Raw genomic sequence first — 27,432 nt, 5'->3', positions numbered from 1 at the left:
CAAAAATAATGAGTTATAATATACGTTTCAGTGCAATCGATCATTACAAGATGGCTTTCGCTATTCCTCTTCTTGACTCCTTAATCATCCAAATGCAAGGTGGATTTTTGACGAAGATCGCCACGCCCGCAATTTGCTTTGTCTAGTGTCATCGATTATGGTAAATAAGGCACTGCAGCTGGACGATGAAGTAGAAGGGGTGCTCTTAACTGGGAGAAAGACAATCCATTTCCCAAATCCCTTGGGAATGTGGTACTTAGATGGCAAACACTCTGGCAGCCAACAGATAGCGAGCTTCCAGACAACCTTTTATTAGCACTTGTGTTTGCGATGAAGATCGCAAACATCCATCGTCTTCTGGTCATTGCCTGCACACTACCGATCACAAGCACAGAAGCTGAGCGATCGTTGACAGTAATGAAATGAATCAAGACCTACTCTAGGTCAACAATGCCTGAAGAGCGATTCTCTGATCTCGCAGTGATCGCCACGCACTACTCCGAGAGATTCGAGGTAGCTAGAGGTAGACGAGATATGCCAGCAAGCCTTTGTAAAGGCTCATCCAAGAAGGTTCTTTCAAGCTAGTCTGTTTGTCTCTTGTTTACCCGCCTTTTTAATCAAACAACTATCGTTGTTGCACTGTACTCTTAGTCGGTCCTTAATGATAGTGTCTCATATTTGACAAATTTATACCAGTCTGAAGTGAAAATGAAGAAAATCGACATATTCAAACATTACCCTCCCCCCTCCCGCATTCCTTTTGCCCTGGGACGTTTGCCTTGAACTCTCATACTTACAACCCTCTCTTTGAAAAAATCGTGGATCCGCCCCTGTTTGTACATTCTAATCGGCGCTATCAAATTTATATCTGTTCGGTCATCCTAGGGCAACTTGAGTCTTTTCGAAATTACCAGGGCCTTATTATTGTTTTTCCGCAAATTTTAGATACAATTTAAAGGTTTACGAAAGTGAGAATTTTTCTGATTCCTGAATGGAACGGTCATCTAGAAATCCCTAGCCTTCCTTCGGGTACATAAGAGCAGTTGTCTGCAAGTGAGTCGAACTATATTGAAAAGTCGCTGCCACACTACCTCGCCAAATTGGCTAAAAATTGGCATATAGACTTGATTTGGGGTCTTTAGTAAGGAATAGGTAACTTTAGGTTCTAATTCCTTCTATTTCGAGGAAATACGACTGCAAGTAAAATAGGTAATGTCGTCATTTCGTTGCCATGGCAACTCTGATGACATTGCAACCGTCATCATAACAAATTTTCATATTTTTCTAATACAGCTGTGGTGGTAATTTTTCCAAATCTTTGCTAAAGGCGACGTAGTTTATGCACAAATTTGGGACTTATTTACCCTGAAAAACCCTATCGACCAGAGTGCGATTTTTGCCACCCCTCCCTCCCATGAGTTCATAACCTATCACGTGATCATTCAAGGAGACTCCTCGGAATGGTATGAACTTATGGCGTCGCTCCTTCGGCGGGTGTGGATGATCACGTTTCGCTTCTTTTAGCTCTGCAGTTCTATTTTTTTCATCTTATTTAATGAAAATATCTCGCTTTAAGCCTTTTAAGACGGGAACTAATCTCAGTGGTTTGATGAAATGGCTCGGCTGAAGTCAAGACCACATCAGCGAGCATCCAAGCGGAAGTCTCAAGATCGTTTGCTTCGTGAAAGCTCGCGGCCTTCTTCCAGCAAGCGCTTGAGATTACAAAGTCCAGTGGAGAAACGAACACTTCCTTCAAAGAAAGGGAAAAATAAAAAAGGTATGGTCTAGGATTTTTTAACTACGGCGCGAAAGTCAAAAGTACGACGACTGTCTTTGTCGGAATCCCTCAATTTGTTCGGAATTATGGAATATTCTCGAGCTAATGGCGGACGAATTCTCGGATCATGTTTCGACAACGGAGCCACAAATTTTTTATGAAATGCAAAGCTAGTGTTAATACTCTATGTTAAGCTATTAATTTGAGTTTTTGCATAGATATTTTCAAATTCAGGTAGGCCATAATGAAAGTAGAAGCAAATCAGAACGAAATTAAGTGAAATTTGAGGACCTTCATTCGATATTCAAAGCACAGGACACCCAGACTCGGTGCTAATACCACAGCACTCGCGAATGCTTGAAAATTAGTGTGTTTGTATGGAGTAAAATTCAATCTAAAATTTGTATGAAATACTGAAGGAAGGAATACTGAAATAAGTGTTTGAAACACTGAAGGAAGAGACTAAAAATGCTGTTGGGAAGAAAAACTAACTTTATATACGAAACCCATGGTGCAGAGGTGTAATAGGTTTGCCAGGGACTAAATACCATGTGGTACAGTTACTTAATGGGGTTCTTAGATGTACATTTGTGTTTAACACAGTCGAACCTCTATTGAATGGCTTCTTCCTCTTTGTGACCTCTCACATGAAAACGTTCCTTAAGAATGAACGCACGGCAAGCACACGGTTGAGAAACGGATAGCCAAGCCATTTGAAACAGAATGGCTTAACGGATGAAGAAAAGTCAAATGGGTGGACAGATGAAGAAAATTTTTGCACGGATGCACGGATGAAGAAAATTTTTGCATGGATGCAGTCAAACGGATACATGTCTAACGAAAATTTTTGAACGGATGAACTGCTAACAAAAATTTTTGAACGGATAAGGTCGAACAGATAAACAACGGAAGAACGTATTTTTTAAAGGATGAACAACTGGAGAAAATAATATTATTTTTGAACGGATACAGTCGATCAGTCAGACGACCGAAGAAAATTATAATGTTATCTTAATCACCATTCTGGAACAAGTGCCTTTGCAGCTTTATAAATAAGAATAAATGACGCAATTTCGCTGCGGAGAAACATAAATCATAATGTCTGCATGTGTCTCCTGCTGTTTTGTGTTAAAAAAAGCAACATTTTGTCATGCAACCATTTCTACAATGTGTAATGCAACTGACATGTAAATGACAAATAATAATGACTCTGTGTAAATAGTACTGCAAAATAAACGTTGTTTTTGTGATGAAAGTTCCATACACAAAGCATATCTCCACTTCAACTTTCTCTTTGTCCCAGTTGACAGTCACCACCATTCCTGCAGTTTAATCTAGTTATTTTTTGTTGATTATTCATGTCGTTGTGATTCCGGTCTTTTGCTTTTGTGGAAAGTAACACAACGCATTCGATGGATGCTTGCTAGTCTGTTTGCACAACAATCTGATTGACATGATTACTCGTAAAAGATGACAAGATAGCAACTAATATACATGTACCGTAAGCGATAGCAATACTGAAATGAATTGGCTTCTGTCAAATATCATTATTTGTGACCCTTCATGCGAAAAGGGGGCTTATGGATTTCACTAAAAACCGTGAATTTTTTTCACGGTCACGGTGCGTGAATTAGAGTTTTCACGGCGTGAATTTCAAATTCCACGCCCGTTCACTCCTTGCGAGAATTTTTCACTCTTGGCGTGAAACTGATCATGTTGCGAAAGATCAGTGAAGACTTCCACGCCGTGATTATTTAACCGGTGTAAACTTTCACGCCGTGAAATTAAGAGTGAACACATTTTCACGCCGTGAAACATGTCGGGGGTGAATGAAATCTAACCTGTTTTTTTTTGTTTTGTGTTTTTTCTCGCCCCTTTTCGAACTGGAAAAAAATGAGAATACCTGGTCACGTCAAGCTAAATTTGTGGAAGTTGATCCCACGCAAAAAATAGCTCATGACAAAAAAAAAAAAAAGAAAAAGCGTATTCAGACTATTCCGCGTTCAGGCCTGTAAAGCCACAAATCACAATCACACTAGTCACACTTTCTTGTCGATACTTTTTATGTGTTCATGGCAAGTATTTTATTAGATATGCACGACCGGAACTGCGTGTGTTTCATGGCAATTTGCATTGTTTACATTGTCTGTAACTGCAACAGTCGGTGACCTTTGGCTCTCTTTTTTTCTTCTCCTCAACCTGCAAATTTTCCCAATGTCGATGTCAGAGACGATTAGTTAATAACCACACATGGCAAGGTTTTCACTCAAGAAACCTAACGAAATTCTTTGCGGAAAGACTAACTATTACTGCCATTCCTAAAACCGGGATAATTGTCGTCTGTGTCGACGCGCATTGCAGTGAAGTGACTGATCTTATCTGCAGTTTTGTAGCCCCATCATCATCCATCACACGTGCAAACTCTACTTGATTTATCATGCTCCATTTCAAGTTCCTGGTCTCATTGCTAAATGTTACACTCAAAATTTCGCCGTTACAACGATCTGAACAGAAGGGTAAAAATGAAATAAATCCAAAAGATATCACGCAATATCAAAACATGCGTTACATATTTCTTCATCTTGTCGCCACCGAGTCTAGCATTTGCATAACTTCGTGGAAGAGATAAAAGCTTCTAAAATTCTTTTAAATTTTAAACGATACTTTGGTTGTAAATTTAGAGAATACAAAGACGGAATCATGCAGTTGTTGATTATCTTCGGCGATCTTCGGTGTCTTTTTTTTAGCGATTTCATTTGTTTTGCCGAAAATCAAAAATCAAAAAGTACTGACCAGTACATGTTACATTCATCTGGGCAATTAAAGGCTTGCATGACATCTAAACAGTACACTTTTGAAAACAATGCTACATTAATTTTCATTTTGACTGTTGGAAGATTTTCACGGCGTGAAATTAAATTTCACGGTGACTGAAATTTTTCACGGCATAAAATATTTTCACGGCCATTATAAACTTTTTCAATGCGTGAAATTTTCACGGTAGCCGTGAATTTTTCACGGCGTGTTCACGGCGTGAAAGAGAAATTTCACTCACATTCCAAAAATTTTTCTTACTTTCACGGCCTGGATCGTGAAAATAGGCATAGCGTGAAATTTAGATAAGCCCCCAAGTCGCGTGAAGGGTCACATTTATAATGGTTTAATAACACAGAACGTATTGAAATTCAACAGTTTTAATCGGCCAAATGGAGAGTATTTGCTTTCTAACTTAACTCACATGAGTTTGCGTTTGCATCTTTAATGATCAGATGAACAGGAAAAGTTTATTGACATCGTTTGATATTTGCATACGAAAAGGTCAAACCATGAGTTGTTCGAACTTCTTATTTAAGCTTAGTCTTGAATAAAACGTGTACAATAAACGAATGTTATAAAAGCCAAGATCATTATTCAGCAGAACACGAACCATGACAATTCATTAGGATGGTTAACACAACACTTGTATCAAATTATTTACATTTTTGACAGGTTTGTCATGTGACTCCTGCCCGAGTAACCAAGTCACGAACAGCTCAAGTGAAATCGAATCCGTGGCTGACAATAATTACTGTTTTGAACAGATAGCTCGAGCTGTTTGAACGGATGACACCTTTTTTCTCACGGATAGCCCAAGCCGTTCGAACGGATGCAATTTTTTTTCGCACAGATAGCCTGAGGCGTTTGAATGGATGCAAATTTTTTTGCACGGATGGCCTGAGTTGTTTGAACAAATGCCCAATTCATTCAAACGGCTAATGCATGGCATGCACATGACTATCCATGCGAAAACGGCAAACCATAAGGAACATTTTCGTGTGAGAGGTCACATTTATATTCCTGACTAAGACACGGGAATGGGTGTGCAGCTACAACTGTGGAGCAGCTGATAGTTCGAGAGTTGAGATGAATGACCTTATATACCTAACAACAATAGGGTCAATTAATGCCATAACGGCTCATGTGTGTTCATACCTATAGGAAAGTATTTACATTCTCTGTCACTGCCACTACGTATGTAAATACATTTTTTTTTCCTCCTGGTGGACAAAAAATCTTTACCTTGACTCGTTTAAAACCTCTCTACAATGGCCACTTTCTTCTGCCCCCAAGGCAGCCATTGCTGTGAGGTTCAACTGTATTACAGAGTCGCAACAGAGAATTGTGTGATGAGTATTACATGCAGTTTTGAGTGGTCCATCATTAGAATTGGTTTAATCTTAGGACAAATACTTAATTTGCAAAGTACATTGTACATATAAGTGACAAAGTTTTTAACAAATTCATTCCTTCCAGCATTTGAAATGTCCAACTCCCTATGGCAGGGCTTCTGATATTTTGCGGAAAAAAAAGCAAAATTTCGCGGGATTTTCAGGGGCAAATTCGCGGAAAAATCGGCCGATTTTCGCGGGAAAAAAGTCAAAATTCGCTCAAAAATCGGCCGATTTCGCGGGATTTTTGCAGGAGAAAAGTCAAAATTTGCAGGAAAATCGGCCGATTTCGCGGGATTTTAGCGGAAAAAAGTCAAATTTCGAAGGATTTTCGGGGCAAATTCTAAGAAAAATCGGCCGATTTCACGGGAAATTTCGGGGGGGAAAATTCACTAAGAAACAATCAGTAAAAAACAGCCGATTTCGCTGAATTTTTTTGGCAAATTTTGCTAAAATCGATCAATTTTGCGTCGATATGACCAGCATTTGTTGAACGTTTTTTTAACAGGGATAATCATTTGCTCTTTCAACAACAGTTCGCTCGAGAAATGACCGAATGCTAAAGCTGTTAACATTATGGTTAGTGCCCAGTTTTTCGCAACGTTCATCTAAGAACGCCTGGTAGTTTTGAGACGTTGTTTACTCGTTGCAGTGACGAAGTTTCAAGATAAATTTGGATGTTTGAGGTGAATAGAACAGGTCTAATAGCCCAGATAAGTATTAAATATGTTTTGCCGACATGTATTTGGAAATATTTCTGGCGGATTTCGCGGTATTTCGTGTTTTTTTGGGAATTTCGTGGGATTTCGCGGAAATAACTGAATTTTGCGGGTCCGCGACCGCGCGAAATATCAGAAGCCCTGCTATGGCCACTCCCTTTGAGTGAATAAACCTTTTTTGTTACCCCTTTTCCCACTAGAATTACCTCTGAAATACCCAGGTCCACTCAAATCTCTCCATATCTCTCCATAGAGACTGGTAAAATGAATATCATTTTCTTGAATGGATAAAGTGTCTGTTACAATACAGCTATTTCGAGAAAGGTTGTCGGGAAAAGTGCACGCGACAATTCTGAAAGGTATTGTGGGTGGTTTTGAGTTCTCTGTTTTTCAAAGAAATTTGAAAGAATTGGCACGAAAGGCCATGGAAATGTGTTTGCGAGTGCTAAAGGAAAGCAACAAAAGTAGTTTCGACAGCTACAGTCGTCAGGAACAGCGTGTTGATCATATCCCATATTACCTTTCGGGATTGTCGCGTGCACATTTTTCCGACAACCTTTCTCGAAATAGCTGTATGCAAAAGATTACATACAATGAATGTATGACAGAAATCCAGGGGAAATCGATTTAATGGTTCGAGTTAGCGCGAGGTTCGAGTTAGCGAGGATTCGAGTTATTGGGAGTCGACTGAACTACATGTCTAGGGCAAGATTGTAATCCACTGGCTTTCCTTACCAGGTGTGGGTGTGCTGGATAATAAATTTAACGTTATTGCAATTACCTTGCAATTTTTTCCATTTAAAATGTTGATACAGCTGTTCATGTAGATAGAGATCTGCTGCTGAAATTTTGCAAACATCATGGAATACTATTGTCCCATGACAAAATAATCGTTATGCTTACATGTATACTGTACATTATTTTTGTAACAAACCATCTGCTTTGTATGACAAAGCGGACACCACACTTTTTACTTGAAAGGCCTTCTATACAGCCCTGCCACGTAATGGGGTTTTACATGGACACATAGGAATTGCCTTGCAAAACAATGAACCAATGAGTTGTACATGTACAGCTGTAATTATTGTTGTGTCAAATTACGGGTAATGCATACTGGATACAAAGTGCAGTATACATGCAAGAACAAAACTAAGAGAATGATTAATTAACCACCCCACTGGTTCTGTAAAAGAATGTTATATGAGGAACAAAGAGGTTGGCAAAGCCAAAAACTTTGCAAAAACAGCCATTTTCAAGGTTATCAATACATGTTAAATCTTGATTCCAATGGTCTCCTTCAGTGCATTCGCCCCCAGTGGAACGTCAATGTAACGAAGGACCAATGAAAGGACTGGAAAAATTTGTTCATTATAATTAGGTTTCGTTATCAGGGTTCTTTTTCAGATATTTTGATATTAACCTTTGACAAGCAATCGGACGAATTCGTCCGAACAGAAAGGGTGTGCAGAAAAATTTGGCCAGCGTGCTCTTGCTTGAGTCTTGGGTGACCTGTGGTGACTCGCTTTAGAAAGGGAACAAAATGGACGACAATTTGATGTCTGTATCATCAATTTTGGTCAATTTTTCGATATTAATTTTTATCAATCTCAACAGCAAATGAAGTTTAAAAATGGCAATAGAAGAGTAAGATCGAGTATTGCATCATAGTTTGATGCAAATATATACTCGCGTTTAAAAAACGTTACCATTCCCGAGAAAAATCCCCAAAAATGTAACTACAAGGCTGAACATTCACGCTGTTGTACTTTAAAGTGTGTGATGCTGTCAACAAAAAGAGCTGGTTTCATAAACTTGAAAGGTAACTCAAAGTGGAAATTGTCATTTTAGTGCCATTTTGTGTCGACTTGTCAAAGGTTTTAGCCATCATTTGGTAGTTCTCACGCTACTGTTATGCTTGCTTGGTGTCAAAACCTTGTTTGACATTAGATCAATATTTTATACTGGCTTTTATATAATTATATTACTTCTGTTTGGAGTAGATATGTAGTGAAAAACTTGATATTTGGCAGTTTTGTCAACTCATAATTTTTAAAAAATTCTCAAACATAGGATACTTGGTTTTTGGGTACTAAATGCATGTTAGCTTCAAGGAAAATATTTCCCAAAACAGCCTAGGTCAATTTTTACATGATACTATTAAAATTGATGCCATACAATAATTTTCTGTGTTGGTAGTACCTTAAGCTGCCTTTTCCTTCCCAGAAATCTGCCAGTTCAAGGGGTAATGGAGTAAAGATTTTAACTCACTAATTATGCTGAGGACTTACTTATGTATGCTGTACCTGTGCTCATAATTAGTGTAAATTGAGGTTCCACTGTATGGAAGTCAACTACATGAAATTGACTATTTTCGAATAACCCATATTACACTCTGTTTGCCCCCCAAATTTTGCATAAATTATAGTCTTTAAATGCTCTTTGGAAAATGCAGTACAAGTACTCGCAGGAGCATTTGAAAACGATGGTTTACGCAAAATTTGGGGGGGGGGGGCAAACAGAGTGTTTTATGGGGGATTCGAAAATAACAGAATTTACAATGTACATGCAAGGAAAAGAAAAAAATCCTGTGTTAAATTTCAGTTACCAGTAATATTAAATTTAAATTGCTTTTGAATCCAGTGCGTACTGTTTAATACATGTACACACTGTACATTGTATATAGGTCAACTTGATTTCAGGTTAATTTTGATTTCACCTATGTTGATTCTCAATTCCCTTTGTCTCCTAGCCCTAATTATCATGAATTAGGAAAAAGGGCAATGGAAATTGAGAATCAACCTAGGTTAAAAAAAAATTTAACCTGGAATTAAATTTGACCTGAAACTTATATAGTGCTAATAGTTGACACTACAGCTGCTCCCCACTCTGTATATTGTCGTTCAATAGTATTCTTGCTCTTTGTGTAGCTCTTGGAAATATACTGATTCGTAATGAAGTTTTTCACACATTAATTATTCCATACAATAGGTGAGGGAAATACAGGAAACGCAAGGTTCCTTGCACATTTTCAGTTCGATTTACAGAGCTTTGATCAACACAAATTTCTGTAATCGTCCATCCTTCTGCTGGTGATAAGCTAGCCATTGTTCACTGGTCTTGCTTGTTTGGGGCTGAGTCTTATTCAGCTCAAAGAGAGAGAAAGAGTGTCTGGCAAGGTTTCCATTCACAGATTTGACAAACTCTCCAAGTGTTTATATATATACACAGTTGTACGCACCTTATGACCTTCATCTGTGCTTAATGAGTGTCTTTTGGTCCATAACTTTCAAAACAACTGCTCCACAGATTGTATGTTACTGATAACATGTAACGTGAAAGAGTATCGAAGAATGACTGCACAATAAATAATTCAATGTCACAAAATCTACCTACTGACTGTAAGCGGTCCCTTTGGGATTTTCTGTCTTTACGTCATCCTAACCATTTTGTACTTGTGGGCACAAACAATACAAACGTCATCATTACCTACTGATCCCTTGCGGCCCCTGTTCAAGCAAATCAAGATTTTTTCTGGTATACTGACTGTATATATCAACTGTAAGTACTTTTCTTAATATACACGTGAGTTACTAGGGTGCTTCCTCGGGAATTTCGCCTTCTGTGCGAAATCCCTGTGGGGGCAATAATGTATTTTCATAGTTCAGTGCAGAACGTATTGTATTATATATAATTGGTACATATATACAGACTGTGGTGTTCTTAACAGGTATTCAGTGATTTTGTACAAATAGTTATGGTGAGTCCTGGGACTCATCTGGAGAAAGATCATGAGTCCCAGTCCATAATGAATGAGTCCCTGTTCAGAAAACAATAATATTATTAGTCCCTGAGTGTTAATGTAGCCACACAGTTAATCTGAAGACAGACTCCAAAACTCTGTATTACAGTTTGCTGAAATAATTTAATAATGTACTCCTTCTATTGTCAAGCACAACTAAAAGAAAGACTAAAAGAAATATGCGTCGTTAAACAACAGCCACAAGAACAGCCGCACTGCAACAGGATATTGTACAAAAACATCTTCAGATCCATCAATTATTGATGAATCTGAAGATGGGTTTGCAGAATATCCTGTTGCAGTATGGCTGTTCTTGTGGCTGTTGTTTGATGACGCGTATTTTGCAAAGATTAATTATTTTGCATCTTCGGGGATTTTTATGCATCAGGGATGCAGGATGCAGCGGTATCAAAATCACTGGTTGTTCTGATTGAGAAATGATTTTTGTTTTGTTCTTGATTTTTTTAAGGCAATTCTTCTTTACACCAGCCAGAAGATGCTCATCTTCCTCCAGAGCTGCGCAGGGCAGGGCTTATGGCACACATTGACATAGTGGAAGGGAAATGTTTTGGACCATTCAATGGAAGAATAGTTAGCAAGATGAAATCTCCGGACAAAATGCACTTTTTAGTATCTTTAGTAAGTTTAATATAGCTACTGCCTATTACAGTACATTTACAGTGTAAATGTGAGATAATTAACTTCATGTACATGAATTTAAATGTATTCATTTTTTATTAGTATTACTGACAGTGGAAATGTGCTTTATGACTAGTTGTTTTTTTTCTCTCTAAGTCTTTGCTCATTGGGAAAGAGAACTAAATAAAAATGTACCTTCCCAGCAGAAAATCTTATTTATTAATCCCAGATGACTGGACAACTGTTGTTTAAAGCCCTACCCCTCCTTGCTCATTATTTTACAGTGCAATGGAATTTGTAGGTATCATATTGTTCTATATCTTTTGATGTTTGTATCTTTTTGTCACCAACTGTGCTTTTACTGTTCATGTAGGTTGGAGATAACAAAAAGAAATCACATTATTTCTATGCCCACAAGGGTGAAAAAGACAAGTGTAGCTGGCTAAGTCGTTTACAGAGTGCAGCGTCAAAAAGGGAGCAGAATATTGTGGCATATAACTCTTCCAATGGGGTGTGCTTTGAAGCCATTAAAGATATCAAGGCAGGTGAAGAACTGATGGCCTTGTTTGATTCATTAAAAGGTACAGTTATAGTAGAGAGTTATTGGGCAAAAGTGGGGGAGAGGGAGAGCAAAGAAATGAAAAAGGGTGGAGTAGGAAGTTCCTCTCCCCCCCCCCCCCCCCTCCCTCCACCTCCCCTTTTATTTCTTTTTTCTTTTTCTTTTTTAATTTTGTTTTTGCTCTTGTAATGGCTTTTTTGATGAATGGCTGCACACAGAAAAGGTTACTATGGAGGCTACAGTGAGACTCTACCAATCCTATAAATACTAAAAGTTTGTGTTGTTTAATTATTTTGTTTTTCAGGGACTGTTAAAAATAAACCAGCTGTATCCTACATTACAGATGAAACTGGTAACCAGTTAGCTGTTCAGGTGGACCTAACAAGCGTCTGTGTTGAACCCTTCAATGAGGGTGATGATGAAAACATTGATGTTGTCAATATGGGGACAGAAGGAAGTGATCGTGGTACTCTGGAGGGAGAAGACAAAACTGATGATGACAATGGTGATGAAGAGGAGGAGGAGGATGAGGAGTATGAGATTGATGATGATGATGATGATGAGGAGGAGGAGGAGGAGGAGAAGGAGAAGGACAGTATGAGGATGACCCCAGTGAACACAACTGACGACGAGCATGATAGCGAGGCTAACATCAGTGATGCTGAAGATGTAAACTGGGGGAGTGCCCAGAAAAGAACACGCCAGAAAAAGAGACCAAAGGTTAACCAAGTGACAACTGTTGATCCTGAAGGTGGTGCAGGTACTTCTGTTGTGGCTTATTTTTACCTGTAATTTGAGTTTTATTTTCTGACCTTTTAAGACTTATCCATGTTAATGACGTCTGAGAAATAACCACAGAAATTCCATACTCATGACGTTTCAGTGCCCAAATCTGGGTAGTGCTTCTGATTGGTTGTACCACTAGGGAAATTGCTTCAACCAATCAGAAGCACTACCCAGGTCTGCATAGTTACACGTCATGAGTATGGAATTTCCACAGTCATTTCTCAGACATCCTTCGTGGGGAAACCAGTGTTGGTTTCACAAAATTAAGGTTAGCTGTTTTGTAAGGCTAGGTCATCAAAGGTTTGATGTTATTAGACCACATCCTTGTGTCTACTTTTACTAACGTTTTGAAGACGAACGACTTTCACCCTCTACATGTAACAAAACAACTTAAATAATGTCTAACTATAGTTAATAACATTTTAGATACCACCAAATACTGTTGCTCTCATTGTTTGGAGGAGTTCGTGGACAAAGATAAAGCAGAAGAGCACTCAGCTTCCAGGGAATGCCTTTCCAAGAAATTCCAATGTGGTACATGTACAATGGATTATAAGAATGCCTCTTTGCTTCAGAGACACAAGTGTGGAGGAAAGCCCAAGTATGAAAGATTTTACTGCAATAATTTTAATAATACAGTGAATACAATGAAAATAGCAATGGTGATGATGATGATACTAATAAGAAACAAAAGCTTTTTTAGTGGATTTAAAACTCTTACTTCCCTGTTCTATGTTTTTGGTACATACCTGTTCTGTGAAATTGACACAGTGTTAACAAGAGGAACTTGTAAAAGTAATCCATGAGATGAGCAGAGTAAACAAGGCGGTTGCAGGGGTTTCAATAACATTAGTTATAAGCGGCCACTGAGGGTTTAATAGGCGGCTGTGACCACTAAAGGGGCCGTAAGTTTTTTTTAAAAAAAATCCTGCTTTGTGGTCAATAAAAATACGCATCAACAACACGCTTTTTGATGCCCAAAACGCTGGAAATCGCATTTCCGAGCTTCTAGATTTTTCTGGGGCATGCTCCCCCAGAAAAATTTGAAATCTAGAAGCTCGGAAATGCGATTTCCAGCGTTTTGGGCATCAAAAAGCGTGTTGTTGATGCGTATTTTTATTGACCACAAAGCAGGATTTTTTTTAAAAAAACTATTAAATTTTTGATACAAAAAGGTACATTTTGAATACCTTTCTAGGCAGATAGCAGATATCTCTTAGTGAGACTTGATATCCTCTTAGGCAGTAATTTCTTTGAAGTCCTTTCTTAAAACAAGTACAACTTTTCTGCTACTCATTCAAGTGTACCAACATGCATGCAACAAACTGATTTTTAACTCTTCAGAATAAAATAAAATGATATAAACTTTACAACAAAATTCTTTCTACTAATATTCTTACACAACCAAACCTCATTTTCAAATTTTCATTCAAAATTTCAGTGGTCGTCGTTGTTGTTGTATTTGTTATTTTTAAATCACTTTTTATTTTCATTAATGAAATCCAAACAGACGGCGGTAAGAGGTCCTACAGGCGGCGGTAGACCGCCGGTAACCGGCTTTTATTGAAACCCCTGGCGGTTGTAATTTGATAGGGAGTGAAGACAAAGAGATGACTTATAATTTAAATGATGATGATGATGATGATGATCCCATCTGTCAGCAGTATAACAGTCAATTTAATTTGTTGGTCGTGAGTTTGATTTTCACTGAGGTTCAAAGATTTTTTTCTTTGCCTCACTTGACTCCCTGATTCCCTTTTCGTGGGCTAATGCTTAATTGTTTTTTTCTGACATCCCTTCTGCTTTAATTCCCTATGCTGTCCAATCATAATAAATACTGTCAACCAATAATATTCACAGTAGTCCACCCAAGAAAAATCTCCTGTGCCTAGAGATTGTACTCATGATTCTCTCTCAAGTTAATGCAAAAAAGGGAACAACAAATCAATGATCTGAAAAACAAGGGCACGCCAAGTTGTCTATTTGTATCACGTAATTTTGTTGTCTAAAGTACATTATACTTTATATTGAAGCTTGCAGAAGTTGACTTTTATCCTGTTTGGTTTCTTTTAGTCGTTTCCGTTTTCTTAATAGTGAAAGAGCCAGTTGTACAATGTAGAATTTAATTGAACTGTGTTTGGTAGGTGTCATGTTTGTGATGAGGAGTTTGAGGAGCTGACACAACTTCAAGACCATCAGAATTCTCCTCCAACTGATCACCAACCGAGGTAAGGAGAAGAATTGTCTCAGGCTTTTGTGCAAACTACACCTAGGCTAAGAGTACAAAATAATTTTGAAGCAACAATTGTTTCCGCAACACCAAGAAACACCCCAGATTTTACTCGCGTGTATTCTGCGTGTAAGTCCATTTTACACTGTACATGCGTCTAAGTGCTGCAATCCCCGTAGTCAGTACTGTCGCCCCTGAAAAACAACAGAAGAGCATCCAATTCACTCTTCGAGGGGACAGAATACTATGCTTTGTGGTTTTGAGCAATTTTTTTTCCTGGGCCCGTAGTGTTTTGCTACCAAACTAAGGGCAGATTACCCTGGCTCCAGAGGTCTGTTCTCGAAATGCCCAGGACATAGATAACCCGTGCGCGAGGTTTGAGAAAGCTCTCTCAGGGCTCAAAGTTTAAATTTGAGTTTGGGAGCACTTGTGCTACCGGAATAATAATGTAAATTTTTAGGCGCACAGCTGAAAATTTTAGGAGCACAGTTTATAATGTTGGGAGCATCTATTTCAAAAGAAAATGTTAACAGTGCCACGTTTATTTGTCATCTTCAGTTTGTTACTTTTACTTCAGACCTGTGATTGATAAAACACAGCCGATTTGCTACGTAGTAATACCGTTGTGATTTTTAGTACTAATTTCTCTTTTTGACAGTACAGTTGTGACTAACGAAAACTTACGCTTAAAAAACAATTCAAAACTGACAACAATGAGTGTGTCGAACGAGAATGAAAATTAATCTTTGATGAATTTGTTAAATGCACAATGACTTACATGTTACTGGAATACGACTTAAAAAACTTTCTTACCTGGAAAAAGGCTCTTAATTCGCACTGTTTTGTTTTGATTGACGTTAAAACTGAACGTTCGACATGATCGTCCATTGCGTAAAAAGTACGTGTTTCGGTCGTAGCATATATTTGCATGTGTCAGCGGTGTTTATTAGAAAACAGAAGAAACGAAACACCGAAACGAAAAAGAACATTCAAGTTCGTAGAATCCATTGGGAGAAAAGACCAATTAAACATACCCCGTCTTTCTACAGTCGACTCCCGATAATTCGAACCCTCGCTAACTCGAACCTCGCGCTTACTCGAACCAAAATCGATTTCCCCTGGACTTCCGTCATACATTCACTGTAATTTTACCCTCGGTAATTTGAACCCTTGATAACTCGAACTCCCGCTAACTCGAACCAATTTTCGTTTCCCTTCAGGTCATTTTCTATATAATTTTACCCTCGATAACTCGAACCATGTTTTGAGCCCTTAAAAAGTCGGGAAAAAAGCCGCCTACTGGCGTCCGAAACATTGAATTTTGGATTTCCTATTTACGTGTTGTAGGAGTATAGTTTACTAGTGGAGGCTAATGTTGATTGTCACAGGCTAACGTGAAGCAGCTTTTCTTCTCAAAACAGTAAAACGCATGCTCTATTTAGGCTATGTTTTGTTACGTTACGTTCTGATTTATAATCTAAAAGTATCTTTTCATTTTCACTTGACATTTCTACAATTAAATGTGATTAAAATGTTCACTGTGCAGTAGAAACTGTTTTTTACCTTACTCTCGGCTATTTTCTTCGAACTCCCGGTAACTCGAACCTTTTTTTCAATTTCCCTGGAAGGTTCGAGTTATCGGGAGTCGACTGTAGTTCGAGTTCGTAAGTATAGTCGGAAGAAAGTCAGTCGCACTGTGCTTTGGGTTTTACGGCGCACAGGTGCGATTACACAGGAATTTTTACGCGCACAACCAAAAATCCAGTCGCATATGCGACCAGTTAGTCGCTAACTTTGAGCCCTGTCTCTCGGTGCTGCTTCCCTCGCTGTCGCGGCTCCGCCACGAACTATTAGGAATTAGGGAGGAAAAAAATCTCTACCATCCAGGGTAAGGGCAGTTGAAAATAAGTGGGAAACACTTTATCGGTCTTTTAATGAGAACCAGATCTCTGTGGCACTTCCCCTTCAAATCAGCGGTCAGTGGATACATGTATTTGGTTTTGTATATTGGTATACAGCTGCATGGTGCTGCGTCGGCACAGTAGACTTGTGGATTAGAAGAATTTTGGTATTATTACATAAAATTCAGTTTAAAAAAGTCTGGCTTATTTATTATTCACTTAAAATTCAGCGTGGCTGAGTGGTTAGAACTCCGGACTTGGGACTCGGAGCTCCCGAGTTTAAATCCCAGGCCACGCTTGCCAAAGCATACAATGTAGGTCACACTCGTACTGTTAGTTTTATTCAGTATAGGAGATTGTCAGTAACGCCTTTTACTATAGTAAAACTACTTTGGTGGTTCTTTTCGCAGATGCTTGAAATGCGATATACAGTTTGAAAACCTCAACATAAAAGTTAGGCATGAGCATACTAGACACGGGCCCCCTGAGAATCAAGAAGAATGCCCCGTCTGTCACAAGACCTACCAGAAATCGTACCTGAAGGAGCATATCACGACCCATAGCGAAAGCGATGCATTGAAATGCCCTCAGTGCGGCAAAAAGTTTTCTTCGCGCAGTAATTTAAACAAACATCGTAAAAAGCATCTACCGGGTTATGTTCCGAGCTCGGGGCCGCCGCGGGAAAAGAAATATTGCTGTGTTGAAGAAGGATGCGAGAAGAAATTTCACTCTAAGAAGGCCTTGGAGGTTTGTGTGATTAGTTATAGCGAAATTCGTTGTATCGCGGTGTGCGTTTGGCAAACTTCGAGGCAATTTTGGGTTTTTCTGTTCCGTCAATCACCTTAACGGGCCTTTTAGGAAACACATGTTTACTTACACGAGTTCAAAAGGTCATGGTTTTTGATTCGTGATTGGTGGATTTCGATCCGTTTTGTTTGTTTCGTGTTTCAAGGTTCGTTGCTTTGTGATCGTCCTGTTTCGGGCAATAATCGACGAGTTAACTTTGCTTCGCAGACTTTTCTGATTTTTTCTTATTCTTGTCACTTGCAAGAATAAAGCAACCTCTGCCTCCTTCCTTCGACAAAAAATCCACTCACCATCGCGATTTCCTTCGCTATTCTTAAGCAGTCTAGAGTCTTTCTCAATTAAGCTGGGCGAGCACGTTGCATTGTGATTTGTGTTAACCCCGCCTTCACTAAAACGATTGAAGGAACAGAAAAACCCAAGTTTGCAATACGCACAGCGCGATACAACGAATTTCGCTGTAAAGCTTTAAAAGTATAGGGTTTGGTTTTTCCTTGAAACTAACCCCTACCCAACTTGCTCGGTTCTCGGGACCGGACCAATACTCAGAAAATTACTTGGGACGAAAGTACTGCCTTTGCCCTGCAGGCGGCTCGGATGACCAAGTAGAAATGGCGGTCCTGTCTTCAACTAGGAGACGTAAAACAGTGTCCTCAATTAGTACTGGCGTGCTGAATACATCGGCACATAGTAAATTATGTTTTTTAGCGCTCAGGTGAATGTATTACATGTAGGGGCAAAGAAAAGAACATTTTTCTTACAACGTTACAATAACTTTGTACTCGGCAGTTGGAGGTCTAAAGCTACCCTATAGCAGTTGCACTATAAAAAACAAAAACCAAAATTAAGAACAACGCACGTGCAGTAATTGTTTATGAACGTGTAGAACTGTTTATGAAATTCGGAGAAAAAAGATCCAGCTGTTCATGGACGGCGACAGCAGCCACAGTTCATTCAGCTTTTCTGTTGTCGTTACGTGAATTTCCACAGAGTCACCAAAGAAGCCACACTGGAGAAAGGCCTTTTCATTGTGAACAGTGTTCTTGGAAATTCACTCAAAAGACGCACCTAACACGGCATATCAAGAGTGTTCATGACAAAGTTCCAAGGTCAGAGCAGTCGACGGGACGCTCGAATCTCCCCGTAAAGTGTGAAACATGTAACAAGGTTTATGTCAACAGTCGCGTGTTAGCGGTTCACGTACAATCAGTACACCAGGGACTGAGGCCTTACAAATGTGAATATTGTGATGCAACCTACACTCAACGAGGTAAATATTTTAACTGATGATAATTAAAAAGCCAGCTTCTCAACAGTTAAGTTTCTCATGTTTCAAAACATTGCAGCTTGATCTGAAAGATTTGTTTTAGTGGGTATTGTTGTTTGAGTAACGATTAACCAGCTTAAAACACGAACGTCATGGTAGACTACGAGTAGTCCCCATTTCTCCTCAGGGATAGTAGAGCGAGCGAAACGCAAGCGCGCGTGAGAATCAACCCACGCGAAAAAAGCGAGACGCGGTGGCGAGAGAGAAAAATCAACGCGTCTCGCTTTTTTCGCGTTTGGTCACTTTCACGCGCGTTTCGCTCGCTCTACTATCCCTGAGGAAAAATGGGGACTACTCGTAGTCTAACGTGATGGTTGGTCAAGTGGTTTCGGACTCGATACAATGAGAATAATGAATAAAACAGCAAGAGAGTTTTTGAAGCCGCTTAAAAGTTTGAGAGGAATCCAGGGCCACGGAGCAGGGTTTAGAAAGGGGGGTGGGGAACCGCACCTGTTAAGGTGACCATACTAGGGAAATTCCGGGGGCATGCACCCCTGGGAAGATTTTAAATCTAGCTGATCTGAAATTGCTAGAAAATATGAGTCTAAAACTATCGTGGATAAATAAAGGTAATTTCGCGTTCCATTTTTAAGAACCTTCTTTGACTTCACTTAAGCCCTTAGTATTTCATATTAATTTACTGACGTAACTGAGTTTCTTTTAAAGGGACAGGTTCACGGTTCAGCGCATGCTCATTTATGAAAATGCTGTTTTTCTGCCGGGACATGCTGTATCGTCTATGCAAGCAATATGATCATGTCATAATGTTGTCAAAGAACCAATCTGCACACTCACTTGGCATTCACTTGCACTTGATCAACTTAAATATTTGCAAATAGCTGTAAATTAATCAACCATGGAATAAAACCATCGGGTCAACAATAAATTCAACGTTGGTAGTGCTGGCATAATCCACTAATTTTTTCTGCGATTTTAGTACTCCTCCATCCTACTTCAGGTTCCTCTGAAATACAATCCTACTTTGAAATACACTCTGAGATCGCTGAGATACATGTGAGTGTGATTATTAACCGATGGAATTAATAATAAATTGGAAAGAAGTAACCGAATTAATGAGCATGCGCTGAACCGTGGGAGCGGCACTAAATGTCCGTCTAAGAGTGACGTGCATCCTATAGGGAGTCAATAAAGGTAAAGAAAGGTAGGGACCAACTTTAGGTGTCCGTTTAACCGAGGTGTCCATCTTACAGAGGTGTCCGTTGAGAGAGATTTGACTTTTAATAATTTATTTAGTCGTAATTTACGCAGGCCCCTTGTTGATACCAGCTAAGTGCTGATAGGGCCATTCCGCCTAAATAAAATTGACTAGTCTTGACTTGACTTGTAGGTCACCTGTGGCGCCATAAGCATGCTAGCCACTTTGATAAAGATGAAGTCCAGAAGAAGTACACAAGCGACAAATTCCCTTGTTTTTTCGATGGATGTGAACAAACCTTCAACTCCCAGCCCGAATTAGTTGAGCATGTTCAGACACATGAAGGAACGTCGGATAAGCCTTGCATGTGTAAAGAATGTGGAGCGACGTTTGTTTCGTCGCAAAATCTGTCCAAACATACGAGACGAAGGCACACAGACCATACTGGCCCCCCGCCCAAGGGCCACAGGTGTGAAAAGTGTGATAAAATATTCTTCACCAGCTATCAGCTCGTGGTACATTTTAGGTAAGAGCTTCCATACCCTGGTAGAATTCTGGGACTGTTACTGACGACAGTGCAGTGATATTGTTACAAATAGTTGTGGTGAGTCCTGGGACTCAGATTGTGAAAAATTATTAGTCCCAGTCCAGAACCATCAAGTCCCAGTTCAAAGTACAACGAATCCAACACTGAAAATGCTTGGGCCTTTATGTAACGTTCAACAACAGCCATAATAACTGCCACAGTAATGAACAGAATATTTCTACAAAAACACACGTTCAGATCGATCGATCGATCTTTGCGTCCTACGGGACACATGCCATGAAATATTTTGCGTCTTTGGGGATTTTTTTGTCAGGGACGCAGGACGCAGAGGTAACAACCACTGAGACAGTGGAAAATATTGGCCAATAGCTGACCGGCGCGTCCCCAGTAACGATCCCAGTAGTCTTTGCGCTTGTTAACTCGGTCAAGTTTCTTTCTCGTTTCAAGTGCGTGTTAAATAAAAGAAATTATCTAAAATGTCTTATGAGTTTCTTCACATGGGATAAAAAAATTGCCCTTATGTACATACAGTTTTGCGGTCAATTTTCTGGTGGAATAGAACTCGAATTAACAAGGGCGGTAAATAAATGAGAATTCAGTTTAATTTCTTTTATTTCACCAGGTCAATAGAGTAATTAGCAGTTCTCACAGCCTTGTCTGTAATTTATTCTATACAGAAAATTAGCAAGGTTATAAAATACGACTATAACTAACTTTCTTTTTTACAGATGCCACACAGGGGAAAAGCCATACAAATGCGACCTTTGCGGGAAAGATTTTGTGCAAAAGTCTGGTCTGAGGAAACACATCAGGTAGTCAACGGCTACTCTTTGTCGAAAAAAGAAATTGTTGAATTAAATACTAAGAGTAAAAAAGATCATCACAGTTATAGATGCAACCTTTGCAGTTACTCCATCAAATCACTTTTGTTTGGATAGTCGGTCAGACGATTCGGAAGGTAGTCTGTTCGACGGTCCTTTCTGATTCGTCAGCCGGTCCTTTGTGTTGACGGTTTGTCAGTCAGCCAGTCACTTAGATGATCAATCAGTCAGTCATCAGTAAGTCAGACATTCGATCAGGTGTTCGGCCTGTCAGTCATCTAGTGTCAAAATTAATCATTCAGTAGGTCAGCCAAAAACCTAGGCAGTAGAGATAGAGTGGCGTTTGTGCGCAGGTTCGTACACGATAGCGCTTTTCAGAAATGTGATTAGACGAACACACGGAAAGAGAACTTAACTTAAGAGTGTGATCCATTCCGTTAATCCGGGACGCATTGAGCATTAAGGTTAGATCGAATTTTAGCAGTTCTTTAGTCAACGAATCAGTCACGCTAACCTTCTTTCCTTTATTTTTCTTGTCTTTCCATTAATTTTCTCCTTTGCGTACGCTTGCCTGCTTTGTCAGACAGTCAAGTCAATCGGCTGTCAGTCAGTCAGCAGGACAAGCAGCCAATCATTCTGTCAGTCAGTAAGTCAATCAGTCAGTCTGCCTAGCACTCAGTCAGTCGTCAGGAAGTCAGTTTGTGTATTAATCAATCAGCCGGTATAATATCAGTCCCTCAACCAATCAGTGAGCAAGTCACAACTATCAAACATTCAATCAGTCGATCAATTTTATTAAACAAACGAAACAACCAACCTATCAAGTTATTATTTCAACCTAGTTCAAGCAAACTGAGTTCCTTTCTTCCGTGCAATTTTCAGGTGTAAACGCTGTCCGATGGTTGAGGGTCGCCCTAATAACCCGAGAAGTGCCAAGAAGTATGCGTGTGAGCACTGCGACAAAATGTTCCCAGGTCCCTCGGACCTAAAAGCTCATGTACGGACCCACACAGGAGAAAAGCCATATGCGTGTAGCGTGTGTCAGAAGGGATTCAGCCAGCCTGGCAACCTTACTAAGCATATCAGGTAAGTGTGTACACGGAGAGAAGGCCTACAATGTAAATATGCGACGTATGTGTGAGAGCACCTGCTTTCCACCAATGTGGCCCCGCTACGTGGATGTGCTACCTCTAAAATAATTTAAGCATTCTAGCCAAAATGTAGCAGTTTGCGGTCTCTTACAGCAACACTGAAACACGGAAATCAATGAATGCTTTTCATTCAACGAGTTACCCGTCGCTTAGTTTCCCACTTTAGTCTTGGTTTAGAGACCCCACTATTCCTTCGCTTTGACGATTCGCTCTGGCTACCTTTCGAAACCTTTTTTTTTTTTTTTAAATCTTTTTTACGGTGGTAAATACGCCCTACGTGACTCCTTATCGAATTCTTAATTCTTCCTTTGATGAACAAGCATATTCAAGGCAATTAAAAGGAGAATCTAGCATTTTAGCAGAAGCCACTTAAGGTCCTTTTCGTCTCGTAAGTCATCTTTGCAGTTGTTTTGTACGCTCTTGCCTTCCCCACGCTCACTGCTCATCCAAAAAAGTGTCTCCTTTAGTAGAACATTGCGTGGATGACGACATGTACATGTCAGTACCATGGGTGTGACACATTGTGTCCCCCCCCCCCCCCCCCTTGAAAAATCCAAGCTTCGCCCCTTGAAGAGGTTTGTCAAGGCATGTTGTAAAACCAGGAACTCCGAAACAAACCTCGGAATACTCCGTTCTTTCGATTTGTCTTAATTGATTTGACATATTTCTACGTGGACGTTGCGGGGTGTTCCGGTGTTCCTGCGGTGCTTACCATTTACACAAACCACCTGAGTGGAAATCTTGGACATAAAAATAAAACTGTAAAATTCGTGGTGGGAGAACGACCCGCTACAATGTATATCCAAAACAGCTGAACAGACTAAAAGAGTAGAAGAAATTACATCTCTCACAGCTCTTGTTTTCTAAAGCCCCCCAAACGGAATGGTGTGAACCATATGATTTTTCAACCAGAATGCGGCTTATTTAAGACTTACTCAGTAATTTTTGTGGAATGTTTAATCAGGTATGTGCACAACAAAGAACAGCGGCCCAAAGAGAAGGAGCGAGAGAAGAAATTTTTCTGCAGTCTCTGTGGCAAAGCCTTCCTGTGTCCTAGCAGTTTAGCTATGCACTGTCGCACACATTCAGGGGATAAACCGTACTCGTGTGAAAAGTGCGGTCAGTCTTTCGCTCAGGCTGGAAATCTCAAGAAACACTTCAAACGCTGGCATAACGACGATGCTGAAGCTAGACCAAGGTAGGTGACTGCGGGTCGCTTTCAACAAGCGCTTTATGATTGGCCAAAACAATCTCACGCCACTCTCTTAGCCAATCTGAACTAGAACTACAGTAGTGTCTTTTAGCCCCTTACGTAGCCGTTTCCTGTCTTGTTACGCAACGCTCTTCCCAAAAATTCTTTTGAAGAAGAACGTGGCATGACGAGACAAATAACGGCTGTTTTGGCGACTATGCAGAGTTTACCTGCTCGCACTGTAGAGTAGGGTTGTAATCGTGTACTTTTTTAGTTGTTAATGGAGCCTTCTTAATGCCCATACCTAAGGGACAGAGCCAAGTATCCACACCAAATAAGTGTCTTTAGAACGCTGGACAAAACAAATCAACTCTTACCTTCTGCTGCACAAAATTCACAAGCAATTTAAAGCAATCGCCTGTTAAATTTTGATTTTGATTTGGTTGTTACTAATTTTCTTCTCTCTTCCTGCCTATAGAAGAAAGAAGGGGAAAGGAAATAAATCGACAAGTGGAACAACTCTGCCTGAAGCTGGGACAAGTTCGGAGGTTCCTCAATCTGAAGCAGCTGGAGCACCAAACCCCTCTTCTCTTCCTCCCCGTCAAACTGGTATAGAAGAAAATGCAGAGACGCCTGGTGACACGCCTCATGTCCAGACGTCGCAAAGCAACAGTACCGCTGATGCTCTAGTCTCATCGTCCACCTCTGTACCAGGCTCTGTCCCTAGCTCTCAGCCATCGGCGTCGCAAGTTGGTCAAACGTCTTGTACGCCTTTGAACTCACCAAGCAACCTCTATGCAACAACGCCGCTGAACCCAGGCGTCACCAGTTCTTCCGCAGCTCAAAGAATCCCCATCTTGTTTGGGTACGTCGCCCCCTTGGATACCAACGCTGTGCAAAATTCCCAGCCACCTCCATCTACAGTGAGAATATCGGGTGATTCGATGCATCAACGTATGCTCACGGGGCCCCTGAATACCCCACCCCTGCCGACACAGGGCGGAAATCCGGCCTCTATGTCCGCACAAGAGCTCCAGCAAGTAGTGATCTCGAGGATGCTTGCTTCCGAGAGCACAGACAACCCATTCGTGCCTCTAAACGTCTCTGGGATTTCCGCTAATCAGCCTCCGAGACCCCAGGTCCTACTTCCCCACGTACATTCCCTCCTCAACCCCTCTGGTGTCAGTTCCTCCTCTTCCTCTGGGGGAGAGGTGACAGTGTGGCCGTTTTCTCCTAACAGCAATTTGTTCTAACAGCAATACAACAAAATGGGTGTGCGAATCAAATTCAGCCCCTTTTGTTTCACCCTTTAAACCCTAAGATCAAAACTTGAATTATCATTTGTTGCCCCTATTCATTTCCTACAGGAGTAGTGGGGAGAAGTTGATAAAATATAAGCAAATTCATCTCGTGTGATCATGTCCGTAATTCTCATGACCACTCTGTTTTACAAAGCATTGACAATACAAGGAGGAATTTGATGCTGATCAGTCTTAGGGCTTAAAGGGTTAACCCTTGGATGGACAGACACGTGGTGAACTTTATTTACACTTAGTGTCTCTAGGTCTCATTTTAAAAGACTCAATAGTTTCTGTTTATAAAAATCACTAGTTCATCGAACATAATGATGAATTATGTTGATTCTAATGCAAATTCTCCTCATTAGTTACATTAGAAATAATTATAGAGTGTTAAGAATCTACCTATTGGTGTTAAGGCGAGGTATTAATAACATAAAGGGCGTTACTCAGAGGGACTTAGATAAAAGCGAGTCTCATTCTTAAACCTTTTTTATTTTTAACCGACATCACAAGGAGCGGCAAGGAAACAGCGCTTTAAAATATGCTCGTGAAATGCGGCGAAAAAACGCGTGAGCTTGAAGCAAGACTAGAGCGCCTTTTCTTCCCTTTTACCAGTGTTTTACCTCTTGTTCAGGCTATCTGGTTTTGTTTTCTGTCGCTTTGTGACATTTTAAATAACGGAAATTGGCCATAGTTTGAAAATCGTGTGTGTTTAAGGCGTTTTATGGTTGACATGACCCGTGCAAAGTGCGAGAAAGTCACGCGTGTCAACCCACCTCAGTCAGTCACGTTTTGCAGGGTTTCATTCCAACAGCAGCTCTATTTTACAACGGAAGCACAACTTGTTGCTGGATATGGTAAATATATAGGTCTTTCAAGCGCTGATATTGATTAAAAAATTTTATAAATGAGTTTTGCACATTTGCAATCCTTTACATGGTAGGAAAAAGGGAGTGATTTTGTGGCTGATGCCTCTTCTCCAAAGAAGCCTTAGATCTGATTTTAGATAAATTTTACAAGTACATCCGGATCCTAAAGGGCTTTTCAAAACTGAAGGCTTGTTTACATGTACGACGATTAAAAGCACAAAAAAGCTACGTATGAACAACGAGTAAACCAGTTTGTTCCAAGCAAAACGCTTTTTGGCGGGTGGTTTTTCCACAGGGCAAAAACTGTGATAGGACTGATGCCGTATGTTTCAATAGCACAAACTTCTTCTCTGTTGGTGATATTTTGTCACATTTAGGGTTTGTACTGCCAGTACGGTAGAATAACAGCGTCTAATCAAGCTTATCATCATAGCTTCCCAAACATATGAGCTTAACTTCCCCCACTCTTCCCTTCCCCACTATTTTGGTACTGTAAGGAGCAAACGTTTCCGTAAGGTTTCGTCTCAGGGGCTGAAATTGTCTTTTAAACACTAAAGTCGACTCCCGATAACTCGAACCTCGCGCTAACTCGAACCAAAATCGATTTCCCCTGGATTTCCGTCATACATTTACTGCAATTTTACCCTCGGTAACTCGAACCCTCGATAACTCGAACTCCCGCTAACTCGAACAAATTTTCGTTTCCCTTCAGGTCATTTTCTATATAATATTACCCTGGATGACTCGAACCATGTTTTGAGCCCTTAAAAAGTCGGGAAAAAAGCCGTCTACTGGAGTCCGAAACATTGAATTTTGGATTTCCTATTAACGTGTTGTAGGAGTATAGTTTACTAGTGGAGGCTAATGTTGATTGTCACAGGCTAGCGTGAAGCAGCTTTACTTCTCAAAACAGTAACTCGCATGCTCTATTTAGGCTATGTTTTGTTACGTTACGTTCTGATTTATAATCTAAAAGTATCTTTTAATTTTCACTTGTCATTTCTACAATTAAATGTGATTAAAATGTTCACTGTGCAGTAAAAACTGTTTTTTACGTTACTGTCGGCTATTTTCTTCGAGCTCCCGATAACTCGAACTTTTTTCGATTTCCCTTGAAGGTTCGAGTTATCGGTAGTCGACTGTACTACAAACGTGCGGTTAATCAAAATCACTGTGCTGTGACTTGTAACCCGACGTTTAATGACCGTGTAATTCAACGAATTAGACTATGGGGATTCCCCTTTCTTACATGGGATTGGGGTAGGGATCTTGCGTGACGCAGCTTTACTTCTCAAAACAGTAACTCGCATGCTCTATTTAGGCTATGTTTTGTTACGTTACGTTCTGATTTATAATCTAAAAGTATCTTTTAATTTTCACTTGTCATTTCTACAATTAAATGTGATTAAAATGTTCACTGTGCAGTAAAAACTGTTTCTTACGTTACTGTCGGCTATTTTCTTCGAGCTCCCGATAACTCGAACTTTTTTCGATTTCCCTTGAAGGTTCGAGTTATCGGTAGTCGACTGTACTACAAACGTGCGGTTAATCAAAATCACTGTGCTGTGACTTGTAACGCGTCGTTTAATGACCGTGTAAATCAACGAATGAGTTTTGGGGGATTCCCCTTTCTTACATGGGATTGG

The 27,432-nt window shown here is 40.0% G+C and overlaps 3 protein-coding genes across 4 annotated transcripts in view; 2 read left to right on the top strand and 1 right to left on the bottom strand.

The window, feature by feature from the left end:
• Nucleotides 1-27,432, bottom strand: part of LOC140940293 (potassium voltage-gated channel protein Shal-like) — a 399,369-nt gene that overhangs the window by 310,782 nt on the left and 61,155 nt on the right. The window lies entirely within an intron of this gene.
• LOC140940297 (apoptosis regulator BAX-like) overlaps nucleotides 1-27,432 on the top strand; it is a 276,596-nt gene that overhangs the window by 233,097 nt on the left and 16,067 nt on the right. The window lies entirely within an intron of this gene.
• Nucleotides 1,453-27,203, top strand: LOC140940111 (uncharacterized). Its single transcript, XM_073389004.1, has 13 exons — nucleotides 1,453-1,777; nucleotides 10,973-11,142; nucleotides 11,516-11,723; nucleotides 12,006-12,461; nucleotides 12,914-13,088; nucleotides 14,632-14,715; nucleotides 17,029-17,365; nucleotides 18,413-18,692; nucleotides 20,098-20,431; nucleotides 21,181-21,264; nucleotides 22,156-22,359; nucleotides 23,389-23,622; nucleotides 24,095-27,203. Exons 1-13 carry the CDS (start codon nucleotides 1,615-1,617, stop codon nucleotides 24,867-24,869), a joined length of 3,504 nt encoding a protein of 1,167 aa, XP_073245105.1. The 5' UTR covers nucleotides 1,453-1,614; the 3' UTR covers nucleotides 24,870-27,203.

This window comes from Porites lutea, chromosome 6 (genome assembly GCF_958299795.1).
Source record: "Porites lutea chromosome 6, jaPorLute2.1, whole genome shotgun sequence".
In the NCBI taxonomy this organism is placed as follows: Eukaryota; Metazoa; Cnidaria; class Anthozoa; order Scleractinia; family Poritidae; genus Porites; species Porites lutea.
The sequence above is the reverse complement of the archived record's forward strand: the minus strand, read 5'-3'. Positions and strand labels throughout refer to the sequence as shown.